Source organism: Euphorbia lathyris, chromosome 6 (assembly GCF_963576675.1).
Source record: "Euphorbia lathyris chromosome 6, ddEupLath1.1, whole genome shotgun sequence".
NCBI classification, from domain to species: Eukaryota; Viridiplantae; Streptophyta; class Magnoliopsida; order Malpighiales; family Euphorbiaceae; genus Euphorbia; species Euphorbia lathyris.
Window position 1 is genome coordinate 60,147,316 of NC_088915.1, and position 15,728 is coordinate 60,163,043.

General features: G+C 39.4%; 1 protein-coding gene across 1 annotated transcript; it reads right to left on the bottom strand.

The window, feature by feature from the left end:
• Window positions 1–949: 949 nt before the first annotated feature.
• On the bottom strand, window positions 950–6,779 carry LOC136233229 (uncharacterized). Its single transcript, XM_066022846.1, has 8 exons — window positions 6,157–6,779; window positions 6,023–6,059; window positions 3,724–3,962; window positions 3,184–3,385; window positions 2,254–2,385; window positions 2,035–2,132; window positions 1,826–1,944; window positions 950–1,443 (listed from the first exon to the last, which is right to left on the bottom strand). Exons 1-8 carry the CDS (start codon window positions 6,592–6,594, stop codon window positions 1,377–1,379), a joined length of 1,332 nt encoding a protein of 443 aa, XP_065878918.1. The 5' UTR covers window positions 6,595–6,779; the 3' UTR covers window positions 950–1,376.
• Between the last annotated feature and the right edge of the window lie 8,949 nt (window positions 6,780–15,728).

Sequence of the window (15,728 nt, forward strand, 5' to 3'; positions counted from 1 at the left end):
TCATTGAAGTTAGATGGAAGCCTCCTCCGTCTGATTGGATTAAAGCTAACACTGATGCATCCGTGATCTCGGGTAGAGCTGGTTGCAGTGTGGTTTTTCGAAATAGTCAGGGGCGTCCTCTTGGGACATTTGCCTTCCCTCTTGATTGCGCTTTGGTACACATGGAAGAATTGCAAGCTACTATTTTTGCAGTTTCGATTGTGAGGTCACGTGGATGGACTCGTCTCTGGATTGAAAGTGACTCGACTTACGTTATTCGAATTTTCCGTACCCGTGCGCTGATCATTCCCTGGACAATGCGTGTGGATTGGTTAAATTGTTTAGATTAAATGATGCATATTCAGGTGGTTATCTCCCATGTGTTCCGTGAAGGAAATCAAGCGGCAGACGCTCTTGCTAATTACGGACGTCTGGCTTCTAATTTACAAATGTGGAATATCCTTCCGGACTTTTGCTCCCTTCTTGCTAGAGATAATGCCCTTGGTAGGGATATGTTTAGATTTTCCTAAAGCACTCTTTGTACTGGATTCATATTTTTTCATCTCTTCTTTTATATATCTTGGTTCTATGCTTTTTCGGGGGTACCAACCTGGTTGGGATTCTCGTTGAGCTAGGTCCGTATTTTAATAAAAAAAAAAAATTGATGGATCTTTTGTGGATTGGTAAATCCTTTACAATTGATTGGTTATGGAATTTGACCACTGAAGTTAATAGTTTAATAAAATAAAATTTATTTAAAAAAAAAAAAGTCTTGAAATGAGAGACTTCACAAATGGAAGAAAAATTAAATTTATCAAAAGCTTAAATATGTGTTTTTCCTATATAAAACACATAAGACCCGTAATATATTGAACACATGATATGCTAATCTTTTTTTTTTTTTTTTTTTTGGTAAACTTGACTGCATATACTACAAAATTGAATCTTTGGAACGTACAACAATACAAGATTAAATTCCATCATCAGTTGAATTGCTAATATCTGCAAGAACATTAAACCCAACCCAAGCCTCTGTCAAAAATATGTTACACTGACTGAACAATAAAGCATTATAGATTGGCTAAACCATGTCTATTTGGCATGCTTGATGCAGCACAATAATTAGTTGCTAAGGAGAATATATATGACTTGTGATCCCAGACTTGACGCAAAGATCTTTGAGACTGAATTTCATACATCTATCTCGACTTGTACAAGATTATATTAAGCTCGTGCTGATTCCTTTGTTACATTCATCAACCTCATTTAATATTACAAAGGCTGCTGTAATTCACACTTGACTGATTTTCGTTTGTAAAAATTTGTTGAGGAAGCAGGAGTTCCTAGAGCATTTCTTTCCCTCCCTCTAATAGGTCTGCCAAATCAAATATTGGGGCTCAAGATCTTCTCTCTAACTTCTTCTCACTAGATCTTCTTTCTTCTGCCTCCCGCCGTTTCTGCTGCCTGCAATATTTGTTTTTGATACACATAAGCATCATATATTTTTTAACAGAAAAAAGTGAAATTGACTGTTCCAACTCGTTTCTGCAGTTCAACATTTAAAAAAAAAAAAAAAAATCACTTGCTCTCCCATGGTAACAGAGGACTTTATTTATTTATTTGGTCAACAGTACTTGAGAAATAGCAGGCAGTCCCTTCCAAATAAGGAAAGAAGTAGTTAGTTATCACCGAAAATACCATACCCAAGTTCTATTCAAGAAAAAGTAAGAGTGGCCTGTTCCACAAATGATATGTCACGAGCCAATTAGGGGTCAAGGGACTTTGACACAAGGGAAGTTTGAAACCTGAGCAAGAATGATTCTTCAAGAGGCTAAACGAAACTTACACGAAGGCTGAGTATCCAGTACCAACATTAGCAGCCGATAAAATAGCTGGATGGGTTGCTACTGTGGCTAAAGAATCCTGCCCACCAGTAGGAAGAGAATTTCTTCCATCACCGTCCACCTAAGAGAACAAGAACGCCAAAAAGATAGTTCATTAATAGCAGAAGTATCTTAAGCGAACATACATAGGCAGCATGTAGAGATACCAAACCTTATCCCATTTTGACTTCTTGTTATGTCTACCATCCCGAGCGACAGCATCAGCTGCAGCTGTTGCAGAGTGCAACCCACTAGAAGCAGCAGAAGCAACTAAAACAGGAATGTAGCTCAATTTATGAGTTACTACTAGGAGGGGGAAAAAACGACACCAAAAAAGAAAATCTACTAGAGCTAATGTAATCCATTATATTTACAAAAGATAGTTTTATACCTGGAATAGGCAAGCTAAACTTTGATGACGGCATAATCTGTCCAGGCTGAGTTCCACCAGGAACAAATTCAACCTTCGGGCTCTTCTTCAGCTCTTGCTCCTTCCTATCCTTTTCACGTCTCATATCAACTTCTGTTTAGTAAAGAAAAAACAAGGAAGTTAATCAGAAGTTAAACTTGGAGAAAATTAATGAAACGGAAATCGAGCATCAAATTATTAAGAACAAAAATAGGCAAACCATAACAAGTATGGACAAAAAGAAGAATTTGTTCTCGAGGTCAACCCATGCTTCCAAATTACTTGATTCAGACTAAGATGTCCATGGAAGACACGTTTCTAAAACATAAATTGAACGGAAGAGTTGTTTTAGGGTATGATACACAAGCATAAGGAGAAAGGTCTGGTTAAATTTTTTTTTTTTCTTTTTCAAAAAGGCAGGAGGGCGGACTAAGGTCCAAATCAAGGTTTTACCTCCTAGCTCCCCCAAGGTTTTGAACTTGGAAGTCCAACTTTAAAGATTAGCTGATTACCGTCAGGCACAGCCCCTTGGGGCTAAAAACTACAAGCTAAAGGTCTGGTTACTATTAAATGTACCAAGGCTCCACATATGTATGTGCCCAAGACACGTCCGGCAGTAGATGATAAAACAAAACAAAGTTAGGGACATAGCTAGAAACTCTTTCATGAATATATGTTAAGAGTTTAAACACGGGCTATGGAGAGGAAATTTCCTAAAATTCCAAAATGTATATGGTGAAAATCAGCAAAACCTGGAAGAATTAAAAATAAGAGCACTTTGATAGTGTGATCGGCTACCACCCTGACATTCATAACCATTACCATGGCACATCATTACATGGAACCTTGAAAACCCAAAAGCTACATATTAAGAGAAAAAAGATGGGAAGTTGCAGAAGAGATGTCAATAACCTATTTCATGGTAGAAGTCGCTTAAATCATATCCATGAGGGTCAAATACATCTTTACTGAAGCAAGACCCTATCTCATCAACTTCTTGGTACCTCACTGCATGCTGCAAGAAGTCTGGATTCCTATAATCCTTTCTGTTACGGACTTCAGCATTGAAGCTTCTTCCAACCTTCTTCAAAGCAATAAATTTATCTATTTTCCTCTGCAAGTAACAGGAAACCGAATACACATCAGAGCATGTAAAATATAATAATAGATCACTAAATGGAGTTTGAATACACACAAAAGGATCATATTAAGCTACAGAGAGCGGCTATATACATATTAAAGATCAGTTAATCTCTCAACCAGAGATTCACAAACAACTAAAGGATAGAAGCAGGTTTCTAAGACCAGTCGCCAATCACGCCAACAACATAAAAACAAGTGGATGCATTACTATTGCAACAAGCAAAGTTACAGTCAAAAGCGTAGTGTTAATTATAAAATCATAGTATTTCTAAACCACTCTCATTGATTACAGTTACAAAGTGAACTTACTTGCAGATCATCTGGGCATTTGTCTTTTGGTGGTGGAGGAAGAAATTTATCCAAGGGATCATCATTTTCTGCAGGAACATTAGTAGTACCTTCATTTTCAGCAGCTTCTGATTGAACATCAGGATTATTCATTTCATCAACTTGTGATGTTTGTAAATGTTCTGATGATAGAGAACTTGTATGAACATTAGGGGTCAAAACCTGAACAGTTCCTGGAGGTGTTTTTTCTTGCCCAGCACCTGTTGCACAAGAAATAGAAGTTGCAATAAGAGGACCACAGAAATAGAAATGATAAATCACAAGAACTCTCTATCTAGTCCTCCAATTTTTTTTTATTTACACGTTAGACTCCATCTGGTAAGTATTAATGTACAATGGTAATGGTAATACTAAGTAAAGACCATTAACATGCCATCCACAGTTACCAAATCGAGATTCGACTATCATGACTCGTGAAGAAAAAACATAAAATATTATCAAATATTAGTCTAGAAATGTAATGCGACCGGGCCGCCCTTTTTTTTTTTATTAGTCTAGAAATGCAATTTTAATGTCAAAAAATAAATCATATCAACCAAGTACTTAAACTTCAAATTCAATGCAAATTCATCCTAATAAAACTAATTCACAAATCGGATTCTACTTAATAACTAAGTACAGATTAAGAGTTTGAATTTCTGACTCCATTTCTTTACCTTGTTGTCAACTTGATAATGATGGAATGAAACTAGTTTGAGTTGATAACTCGATAAAAACAATCGGACTAGAGAAAAGTGAATTTAGTAGTTAGTCTTATTGAAGTTTTTGATGAACGGTGATGAAGATCCGGCTCAAAATAGAGCTAAATCAAATCCTATGATTCGAATCGGGAATTGTAAGATTCTATTATAATTCAGATTCACCCTATAAATTCCGCTCGAAATAAAGCTCTATCGAATCGTGAATCGTAAGAGTTATGCATACAGAACCCTTCAAATAATTTCAGTTACTGCCACTCAATCTTTTACAAGCTCTCTCACACCCTGTTCATCTCAAAACAGAGTATGCTGCAAACATAATATTTTCCTAGCCATGTAAAGAATCTACAGACTTCACTTCAGATTCCCTTTCTTTGCACAGCCGATAAATTGACTACGGGGACATAAATATGTAAACAAAGGGATCACTATCCTTAAAATATGGAAATAGAGAAAAAGTATAGAAAAATCTCCGAATCCTTACACATGCACAACACAGCACCAAAGAGAATCCTTTTCGACGGACTCAATTTCAATATGCAAAATCATCAGCAATAGCAGCTGCTTACACAAATAAGGCACAAACTGAGTAGGACTTCTTCTTGGTTTCAGGTGCCTAAAGCTAGCATGAATAATCAGTTTAATCACAAATCCCCTTTAGACAGTCATTGCATATCCTAGCTTAATAGCACCTATGTTGCACAGAAACAGACGCAAAGAAACGATATTTGTAAAAAAAAAAAATTAGAGAAAGCAGAGCAGGAGAAACTTGTAAATAATAACATAGGGGTATATTTATAAATTTTAAAATTATAAGGATGCATTTCTTTTATATATATATAAACTCCTGTTAGGTAGCGTTTCATATCTGTTTCAGTTCATTTCCCTTTCCGTTTCCTAGCTAAATTTTTTTTGGAAATAAAGTTCCCTGGTATCTGTCTACGCTTCCATGCAACATAGATATAATAAGAAGAAGAATTACATGTAAGTTGCATAATAGGGAAAAAAAAAAAAAAAAAAGAATTTGAAACTTTGAAGGAGATGATATATAAAACACTATTATTGGCACATAATGAATTGATAAAGAGATGTGATAATGCTGTGTGGTCTCTTTCTAAGATACATTGTATTTAACATCAGAAAAGGATTTCCAAATTCTAAGAAACGAATTTCCAATTTCTTAAATCACATACCGTGACCTAAAACGTAAAGCTTCATTTTCCAAGAGTTTCAAAAACCAAAATGTGAAAACTCTTCAAAATCAATGTTTCCATACAAAATAGAATGACACCATTCCATGAGTTCCCTCTTTACTTATTCTCAACTCTGCGAATTAAATAATTCCATGAGTTCCCTTCACAAGTTAGGAATGTTAAAAATTCTTAGTATCTACAAGCTCAATCAGCCTGAACAAACATCATAACAATAAGAAACTTGACACTGCAAAGGAAAAAAGTATCAATGCATTTACGAGAAGCTACAACCAGAGAGTAGGAACTAAAAATATTGAACACCGTATAAAAAGCAAAATGCACGAGATCAGGTGCAAAAATTGCACTTACTATTAGCGGTTAGAAGCTCCTCATCAAATTCCCCTTCCTGCAATTATAGAAATAAACAAGCAGTAAGAATAGAAATGACAACATAGTACAAAAACACAAAACAATTAGTAGCAGAAAGCAGTTTCCTAACTTACATCGGGTTCAGGAGACATGGCAACTTCGTCGTGAGCATAGTCCACAATGGTAAGTCTGCCTCTTCCACTTCTTTTCCTCTCCAAACTGAAAATCCGTTGCTGTTGCTGGTGCTGTTGAGGCGACGATGAGAACGAAACCTGAGGCATCTGCGGCGTTGGAGGCCGCAGTAGGACTTCCATAGGTGTCGAATTCTGATTGGAAACCGCCATCGTAGTTTCATGAGCCAATTCATCCGTCGTAGTTGCATTATTCAGTGAATCATAACCCGCTACGTTGGATTCTCTATACTCATTCTGGTCTGACGGAAGCTCCCCTTCTTCAGGCTGTTGATGTTCTTCTTGTTGATGCTCATCGAGATATTCCATATCTTCATCGTCGTCATCATTATACATGGAAAGTAAAGCGATTCCTTCTAATTGTTTTTTCCTGGACGCCATGGAGTTGGAAATTTAGGGTTAGGTTTTGTGATTTCAAAGAAAGGAATTAAATTAAGCGATTCACTGTATTCTTTCGATCTATTGATGTGTGTCTGTAATCAAGATAGGGGTTTTTCTGCTAAAGATTTTTGAACAGATCAAATTGGAGCGAGAACTTAGAAGGGTAAAAGAATGGGAAGGAAGGAGATTAGGCTGAGAGTCGGTATTTGGATCAAAACTTAAACGGCTTGTCGTTTCCAGTGGAACTGTGCGAGTTCTAAGGTCTTGGGTTGTAAACCCAAAACGGGGCTCACTATTGGATTTGTAAATCTTAAGCCCAGGTGTAGCCTGACTATATATATATATATATTGGGCTTTTTCCATATATTATTGGGAAAATTACATAGAAATTCATCTTTCAAAAACTATTTACAATGATGTCAACAATTTTAGATTATATCAAACTAGTAAAATCAGTACTTTTAATATATTTTAAGGATTAGAATTTATAAATTAGAAATCTAGAATATATTTTCTAGGGTTTATGATTTATGAATTGGAGTCTAGATTTTTTAAATCATGGTGTAAAATCATGATATATAGAGAATAATGACATATTAAGAATTAAGTTTGGTGATATGATTTAGTTGTAATTTTGTACTTAATTATGGTATTCATTTAATTGACCCTATATTATTCTATCAGTTTTTCCAATAGTAATCTCGGTTCGAACTTCATGAGAATATTGAGAATCGAATTCGAAATTTTTGACTTAAACAACTTGAGACTTTTTTTTATGTAAATGCTTATATTTTCATTAGATGAAAAACATACAAATATAATAACCAGAAGGAATAAAACCTTACAAAATCTACAAATGGACGAAAATGACTACAAAGAGCATGAAAAACCATAAAAGGTATAAAAAGCATAGAAAAACAATGAAACATATACTTCTTGGAAATCAAAATCCATAGAAGAGTAACTGAAATCTGATCTTCATCACTCAGACCCTTTCGAACATTCGGATCAAAGTCCTTTCTTTTGTTGCAACCTGATGACTTGTGGAGAAATTCTGATCAACTTCCGTCCTTGTGGGGGCGTCGTTGGGTTCGATGGGGGGAAGCTCCGATGCCAAAGTCAGTAAGAATGGACAAGAGTGCAAACTGAGTTGACAAAGGGTAAATGAATGTGTACCTTGATAGCCTGGGACATAGGCTATATATAGTCATGAAGTTGTAACTTTCGGTAACTAGAAAGTCTCCATTAATGTCCCATTAATGGCGGTTACAGGTTACTCTTAAGTTGGCGGTTAGCTAATTGATAGCTCATTAATGGCCTTTATTGCTAGATCGGCCCAGCCGTTCTAATGGCGGATTGAGTGTTTATGGAGATCCGCCTCATAGGTTCGCCCGCGAGTCTCTTTTGGTGAGTCCTTGGAGATTCGCCGGATACCTTTGTTTCCATACGTCATGGTATTCCCGTATTAGGTAACCAACATGAGGCGTTCTTCAGGCAAATATCCCTTTTGATCCCTGGGATAATATCACGATGTTATCAGAAGCCCCCTCAAAGTTCCCTTAAAGTCCTTTAGGGCTTTCGAGCTTCTTTACGCGCCGTCATGATTACCTGCATTAATGAGCACTCTGTTCGATGCCAATCATGGAGTGACACGTGTAGCAGGCGCACCGCTCGAGGGGAGAGAAGACGTCTTCTTTCTTTTTCCTTTTCTCTTTCTTCCTCATTCGTTCTTCCTCTCCATTTTCTTTTGCGTCTTTTTTGCAGAGCTTCTTCGGAGTTTCAGAATCCTTTAAGCCTTTATTTTCCATGTAAGTTCATCTTTTCGTTCCATATATTGTGTTTTTGAATGTTTAGAAGCTCTTCTTCATCCTCCGGGTCAACCTCTGAACTTTTTAATTTGACCTCTCCCTCTGAAATTGCAATTAGTTGGACTTCTTCTTCATCGGAAAATTCTCTTTCCTCCGAAGGTACGGTTAATTCCAATTTAGCTGAGTTGCTCGACTCGGCGTGTAATCGCGGTAGAACTCGTTTAGGTAGTAGTCAAAACCTTCCTGATCCTATCACCGGTATTGCTCCGGCCATAGATTCTAGGGGATTTTCCGGGATGGTGGCCTCTTCTTCCGCTCCACCCAGGAAAAAGGTACCTCGTGCGGAGTCTACCTCCTCTCGTATGAGTGCCGCGGATATAGCAGATCTGGCGAGTAGATTCCCATGGATAAATAACTACGAGACCCAACTGGCGGATACTCATCAACGACCCGCCTGTCCGCCAAGCGGATTCTTGTCTGTATATAGTAGTCACGTCGAAAGAGGATTCCGACTGCCTCTTCCCAAGATGATGGCGGACATCCTTGCGTACTTTGACATTACCGTTAGCTAATTACATCCAAATGGCTGGTTAGATATTGCTTTAGATTGTTACCTTGCCTCGAACTTAGGGGTAATTTGCACTCCTCGCATCTTTCGAGCTTTTCATAAACCGTCGAAGTGAAAGTCTGAGTCTTTCCTCACCTTTGCAAAGTTTGGAGTGTATTCGCCATTTAGTGGTAAGATGTCCAACGTCCATTGTTGGGACGAAAAATTCTTCTACGTAAAGATAAATGAGGGCGAATCTCTAGGCTTCCCTACATACTGGAATCCCAAACCTTTGCATATGGAGGGAGATATGCGCATACTGACGAATAGTGATGAGGTAGTGGCGGATCTCATGAAGAGTGTCAAGGTGGAGGTCTGGACATACGCTGACGCTTTAGACTTTATGATGAGTGATATCCCTTTGATTTGCCGAGAAGGGGGCAAGTTTGTTTACTCGAAGATTGCCTAGTTTGATCAAGGTAACTTTGTGTTTTCTTTCTTTGAACCTTGATTGCTCTATTGTTCTTTTTGGGAGGGGTTTATCTAAGGCCAATCACGCTCTTGCAGAGAAGCGTAGGAAGTTGATGGAGGATGAGGCTCGCAAGAAAGATCAGGTGGCGAATCCCCAAAAGGGTGCAGAGAAACGTCTGGCTGATACAGCGGCTGATCCGCCTCTGAAAAGGAGGAAGCCTGTAGCCTCTGGCGGTTCAAAGTTTATGGCGGATGCCATGAAATCCGCCATGCCCGTGGTGGAGATGGCACAAGTAGGTTATCTTTATCTGTTATCTGTTCGTTATGTTTGGAATCTAAGGTTTGATCCTTACATCTTTATGCAGACGGTGAAGCCCGACCTAGGCGGATACTGGTTCACCAAATATGGCGTCCAGGGATCCTTAGAGAATGAGTATGTTATCAATGACCTAGATGAGGCTCTGGGTCAATTGGGTGAGGTACAGAGGAATCAGAACCAGATTCCAGGATCAACCCATGCTCAAAGGGGAAAGACGGAGCTTCTTACGGTAAGTCCCCTTGCTAGAAAGGATCTTTTTTTTTATAGAAACAGTTGTACCTTTGTTCTTTCATTTTGAAAAAATTGGTTGCCTTTGACAGATGTATACTCGCATACGCGCCATGGAAGCTGAGCTCCTTCAGGGTGTGGCGGACAAGGCTACTATAGAAAGGTTGGAGAAAGAAATCGCTGATGCCAAGGCGAATGTCGCATCCGCTACGTCCGCCATTGCCCTTAAGGATGCCGAAATTAAAAAGCTAAAGGAGAAAATTGAGGCAGATGCCAAGGAGCATGAGAACGCGTTAGGAGAGGCAGAGTATATGGCTGGAGAGCAAGCTTTCTTTTACGGCGAACTGATCATGGCGTATGTCCAGCTGGCGCATCCTGAGATCAATTTTACAGATCCGCAGTTCGCCGTTCCGGACCCAGATGATGTTCTCAAATATAACAAAATCCCGGACATCAAGGACTACCTCCGTGACTATGTTCGAAAATGGATGAAGGGACCCGTCGAAGAAAGCAAACCTTCCACCAATGTCAAGCTAGTGGACCTTGAGGAAGTACCTCCAAAGGCGGGTGGGGAGTTGATAACCGAGGGCACTCTTCTTTCTGAGGGGACACCTTCTATGGAAAAGGAAGTCTCCTTGGTGGGCGTATCTGGAGCTGTTGAGAAGGAAACCTCTCAAGCAGGTGCCTCAGGCGAGAAGAATGCTAAGGAGAATGCTCCTGTCAATGTTTAGTGTTGTTGTTTGTAAAACTTAAGTACAATTTGTTTAATCCTTATGGTCACTATTTATTTTACCTTTACATTTGCGTAAGTAAATATATAAGCTGTTTAGGATTTCTTTTGGAGTAGGTGGCCAGCCATACTCCGTTATGCGAACCTTTGTGAAGGTTTGAAGCTGTTTTATTCCTTTTAGAGGAAGTAAAGCTGCCTTAGGGATCATCTTGCTACGTATCTTTGAGGTGAAGCGATCCGCCTTTAGGACTTGGGAACCCTTCTTTGGGAAGGGAATAAGAGAGTGTAAAGACCTTGCGTCCAAGGAATGTTTTAACTCTATCTCGAATGGTGACTATCTAAGGATAGATCCGCCCATGAGACTGTTCTCCTATCTTTGAGGAGAAAAAGTAGCTATGTGATAGCGATACTTTTGAGTGTGGGAAGCGTTGGATGCCCCCCTTCTTTTTTAGACTGGAATATTTATATTGCTGCGAGAATATACTGAAAAAGAATATGGACAATAGAACAATTTCTTTTTATTGATAAAAGATATGCGTTATTACAGCAAGCGGGTCTCATATGTGAGCCTCATTAAAACCTTTAATAAGAAAAACCTCATGGGAAAAAAGCTTATTAAAGGAAAAAGAGTACTCAAGACCTTTGTTTACATTCTATTTTCTGGCGAAGTATTTGCGGAGGTTTTGGAGATTCCAAGTGCGTGGCAATGTATTTCCTTCCATGTCTTGAATCTTAAAGGTGGCGAACCCAATCTTGTCCACTATTCGATATGGACCTGTCCAGGTGAGCCCTAGCTTGCCCTTCCCTTCTCTAGATTGGATTTTGTCGGCCTTACGGAGCACAAGGTCTCCTACATTCAGGTCTACAAGTTTGGCATTTTTGTCATGATAAGCTGCGATCCGCTGCTTGTATGCCGCCATACGTACATATGCCTTGTCTCTCCTATCCTCCACTTGATCAAGACCTTCTTTCAATCTCTGACTATTTTCATCCTCGCAATAGAATGCAATTCTATCACTTGGTACCAATATCTCGACTGGGATTACAGCTTCCACGCCATGAGAGAGGGCGAATGGGGTTTCGTCCGTGGCCGTTCGAGGAGTAGTACGATACGCCCATAAGACGCTCGTTAACTGATCCGCCCATTTCTTATCATGCTCACCCAGTCTTTTCTTTATTCCTTTTACGATTGTCCGATTCATGACTTCAGTCATACCATTGGATTGTGGGTAATATACAGAGGCGAACCTGTTTAGAATGCCCAATTTTTCACAGAAAGCTTTGAACTCCCCACAGTTGAATTGCGTCCCATTGTCAGTGATGATCGTGTGTGGAACTCCGTATCTTCCCACAATATTATCTTTGACGAACTCAACCATTCGTTCAGCATTGATGGAGGAAACAGCTTCAGCCTCTACCCATTTAGTGAAATGATCTACTGCCACTACTACGTACTTCCTTTGTTTACGAGTAGGAGGAAATGGTCCAATGATGTCAATTCCCCAAAGGGCAAAGGGTCGACCTTCAATGATAGGCCTCTGGAGATGTTTGGCAGTATGAGATTCATTCGCATGAATCTGACAACTATGGCAAGATTCCACCAGTTTCTGTGCATCAAGTTCTGCTGTGGGCTAATAAAATCCTGCTAGCCTGGACTTCTTTAGGATGGAGGCGGATGCCTCATGGGCCCCACATGCTCCTTCGTGCAACTCCTTGAGGACCTGTTGTCCTTCTTCTGGCAAAATGCATTTTAACCAAGGATGGCTAAAAGATTTTCTATAGAGGCCATCATTGATCATGGAGAAATAGGCCGCCTTCCTTACAATCCGCCGAGCTTCCTCTTTGTCCGTAGGTAGAGCTCCATCTAATAGATACTGGCGGATGGTAGACCTCCAATCATTTTCTACTGTTGTGAGTAGGGATACTTCCTCTGAGGCGAAGGCTGGGGCTGCTTTAACTTCGAAGGGACATTGTGGGTCCACCCAATTCTCCTTACTGGAAGCCATTTTAGCTAGATGATCCGCTTCAGTGTTTGATCCGTGAGGTACATGGATCAGCTCCCATTTAGTTTCTTTGGCTTCAAGGTGATCCAGCAATTTTTTAACTTCGGCAACGTATTTGGCCAAAACGTCATCCTTTACCTCGTAATTTTTGATCACTTGATTGACCATCAACTTGGAGTCACTATAGATCACGATCCGCTCGGGAGTGATTTCTTTCAACAGACGCAGTCCCAATATTAAGGCCTCATACTCCACGGCATTGTTGGTTGCAATAAAATCCAACTTGGCTGTGTATCGTAGTTTTATATATTGGGGACCTGTGATTACGATGCCTATACCAGCTCCATCTGCCGAGGAGGCTCCATCTGTATACATCGTCCATTCTTCGACTTGAGATTTAGGGAGATTCATCCCTTCTCTAGTGAATTCATTCACAAAGTCTGCCAAGACTTGACTCTTTAAGGCTGACCTACTCTCATATCGCACATCGAATTCTCCAAGGCGAATTGCCCACTCCATCAATCTCCCTGAAGTTTCCGGCTTTTGCAATACCTTCCTCATTGGTATATTCGTTCGAACTATAACAGTATGAGCCTGGAAGTAAGGCCTAAGGCGGATTGCTGTGGTGACAACAGCCAACGCCATTTTATCAAGCTTGGAATATCTGGTTTCAGCATCCTTTAATACTTTGCTCACGTAATAGATTGGATACTGCTGGCCATCCTCTTCTCTTATCATGACCGTGCAAACAGCTTTATCTGTAACCGAGACATACATGTAAAGATTCTCACCTTTCAGGGGTCGGCTCATCAAGGGCGGTTCTGTGAGAAACCGTTTGATTCCCTCGAAAGCTTTTTCACAATCCTCAGTCCATTCGAACGCCTTTTGCTTCTTGATCACCTCATAAAAGGGCTGACATCTACGGGCCGAACATGAGATAAACCTGCCCAAGGCTACGATCCGCCCGTTAAGGCGTTGCACTTCCCTGATATTTTGTGGCGCTTGCATCTCTAGAACGGCCTTAATCTTGTCGGGATTTGGGCTCACTCCTTTCTGGCTAATCATGAATCCCAAGAACTTTCCATACGTTGCACCAAATGTACATTTTTCCGGGTTCAGTTTAATATTGGGACGTCGGAGTACGCCCAATACCTCCCTTACATCATCTGCATGTTTTTCCATAGTGGTACTCTTGATGATCATGTCATCTACATAGACGGAGTAATTATTGTTGGTCCCTGGTAATTAGTTCCAAGGGGGGGTTAGGAACTAATATAACTTTTTCGCGTTTTAATTAAGCTGACTGGAAGTAATTTTGAGAGTTTATTAACTCGGCTTTTGGTCAGCTTGGTGAGATATGTTTGAAGACAACTTTAGTCAGATGTTGACTAAAGTTGTTTTCTTGTGAGTTGAGAATTGACACTCTTGGAGGTCAGCTTCTAACTCAGCACCACTTATTTTCTCAAGGTCAGCTTAGGCAATTTATATGCTGAGTAAATATAGCAAACAACACATACAATATAAGAGAGAGTTCAGAGATTACTCAGTATCACTTATCCTGGTTTGGCCTCTCTGCCTACGTCCAGTCCCCAGAGTCCTCCGGGCTTTTTGAATCCAATACTGAGCTCTTTAACGGTAGAGCACAAACCAATTACAAGGCAGTTGAATATGCAAGAGTACCTTCCTCTATTCGTCTACTCAACTCCTACTAAGTGCTACAACCCAGCACCTAGATTTCTCTACCACTGAATGCTTACAACCAAGCACTCAGCTTAACACTCTCAATATTCCTATTGATCACAAACTTGTTCCTTTTATGCTAAAGAACACTTTAGATGATTATACAACAATCAATCTAGCATTTACACAGAGAATGAAAAGTTGGTGTAAGATCTTTTTGTATTTGAGTGCTTTCAAGATTTTCTCTCTTTGTATTTTTCTCTTGATGCTTCTCTGATGATCCAAGGTTCTTCATTGTCCTTTTATAGAAGGAGTTTGCAGATTTGGATCGTTTGAATTGTTGTTACCGTTAACACCAAAACGGCTCTTTTGGGGAACAATTTCTGATCAGTTTCAGACTGCTCCGCCATTCCCTTTCTCTGTTTTCTTCAGGCGTCAGATTTGTCTTCTTACGTCTGGCTTGTCTGTTTGTGCCAATTGTCTTTTACCAATAATCCAATGACCCATAACTCTTGGAATTAGTCTTTTATGTGTCTTCGAGGTTCCAATTATTGGTGCAGAAGATTTGCAGACTTTGTCCTTTAGTGAACGGATCCTTCATGCTGTCCTGACTGTCATTCAGCTTTCTTCGTAATCTTCGGATGTTCAACTTCTAAGCTGAGTTCATTCTTGGTCAGCTCCGTTCTGTGTAAACGCTTCTGAGGAAGTCTTCAATTTTAGTCAGCTTCGTTTTGCTTCTGAGTCCTATTCCACTCAGCTTCCATTTTGTCATGCTGAGTTGCTTTCCACTCAACTTTGCTTATGCTGACTTTTGTCCTGTCTTTACTTTATATATTTTTGCACTCAATATTGAACAAACACATTAGTACAATTAAATCAAAGCATTTAAATTTAATTGCCTCTTAATCATGGATGATTTTGTCAAATCAAAATCTTGTGGAAAGGTGTTTCAACAAACTCCCCCATTTTGATGTTGGCAAAATACATAATTACGGAACTCAGTTATAAGTTACCCCATGATTGATATTTTTTGAAATGACTCCCCCGTAAGGGTTGCACATATTGTCTTAACTTAATTCTAAACCTTCCAAGATCTAATTGAATTAGACTTAAGACATTTGTGTATACTGACTTAGTTTTAGACATTTAAGTCCGTTTTTCAAAAATATTAGAAGTATGTTGTCTCTCAGTTTATTGCATAAGTTGTTTTGGTGTTAATGCATACTGAGTGTATTTAACTTCTTGATTTGTTTGTTCAAATTTTATTAGTCAGGTCAGGAAGAAAATTAATACTTATAATATATTGACCTTTCAAAAACACATATATTCAAAGACAGGATATAAAGCG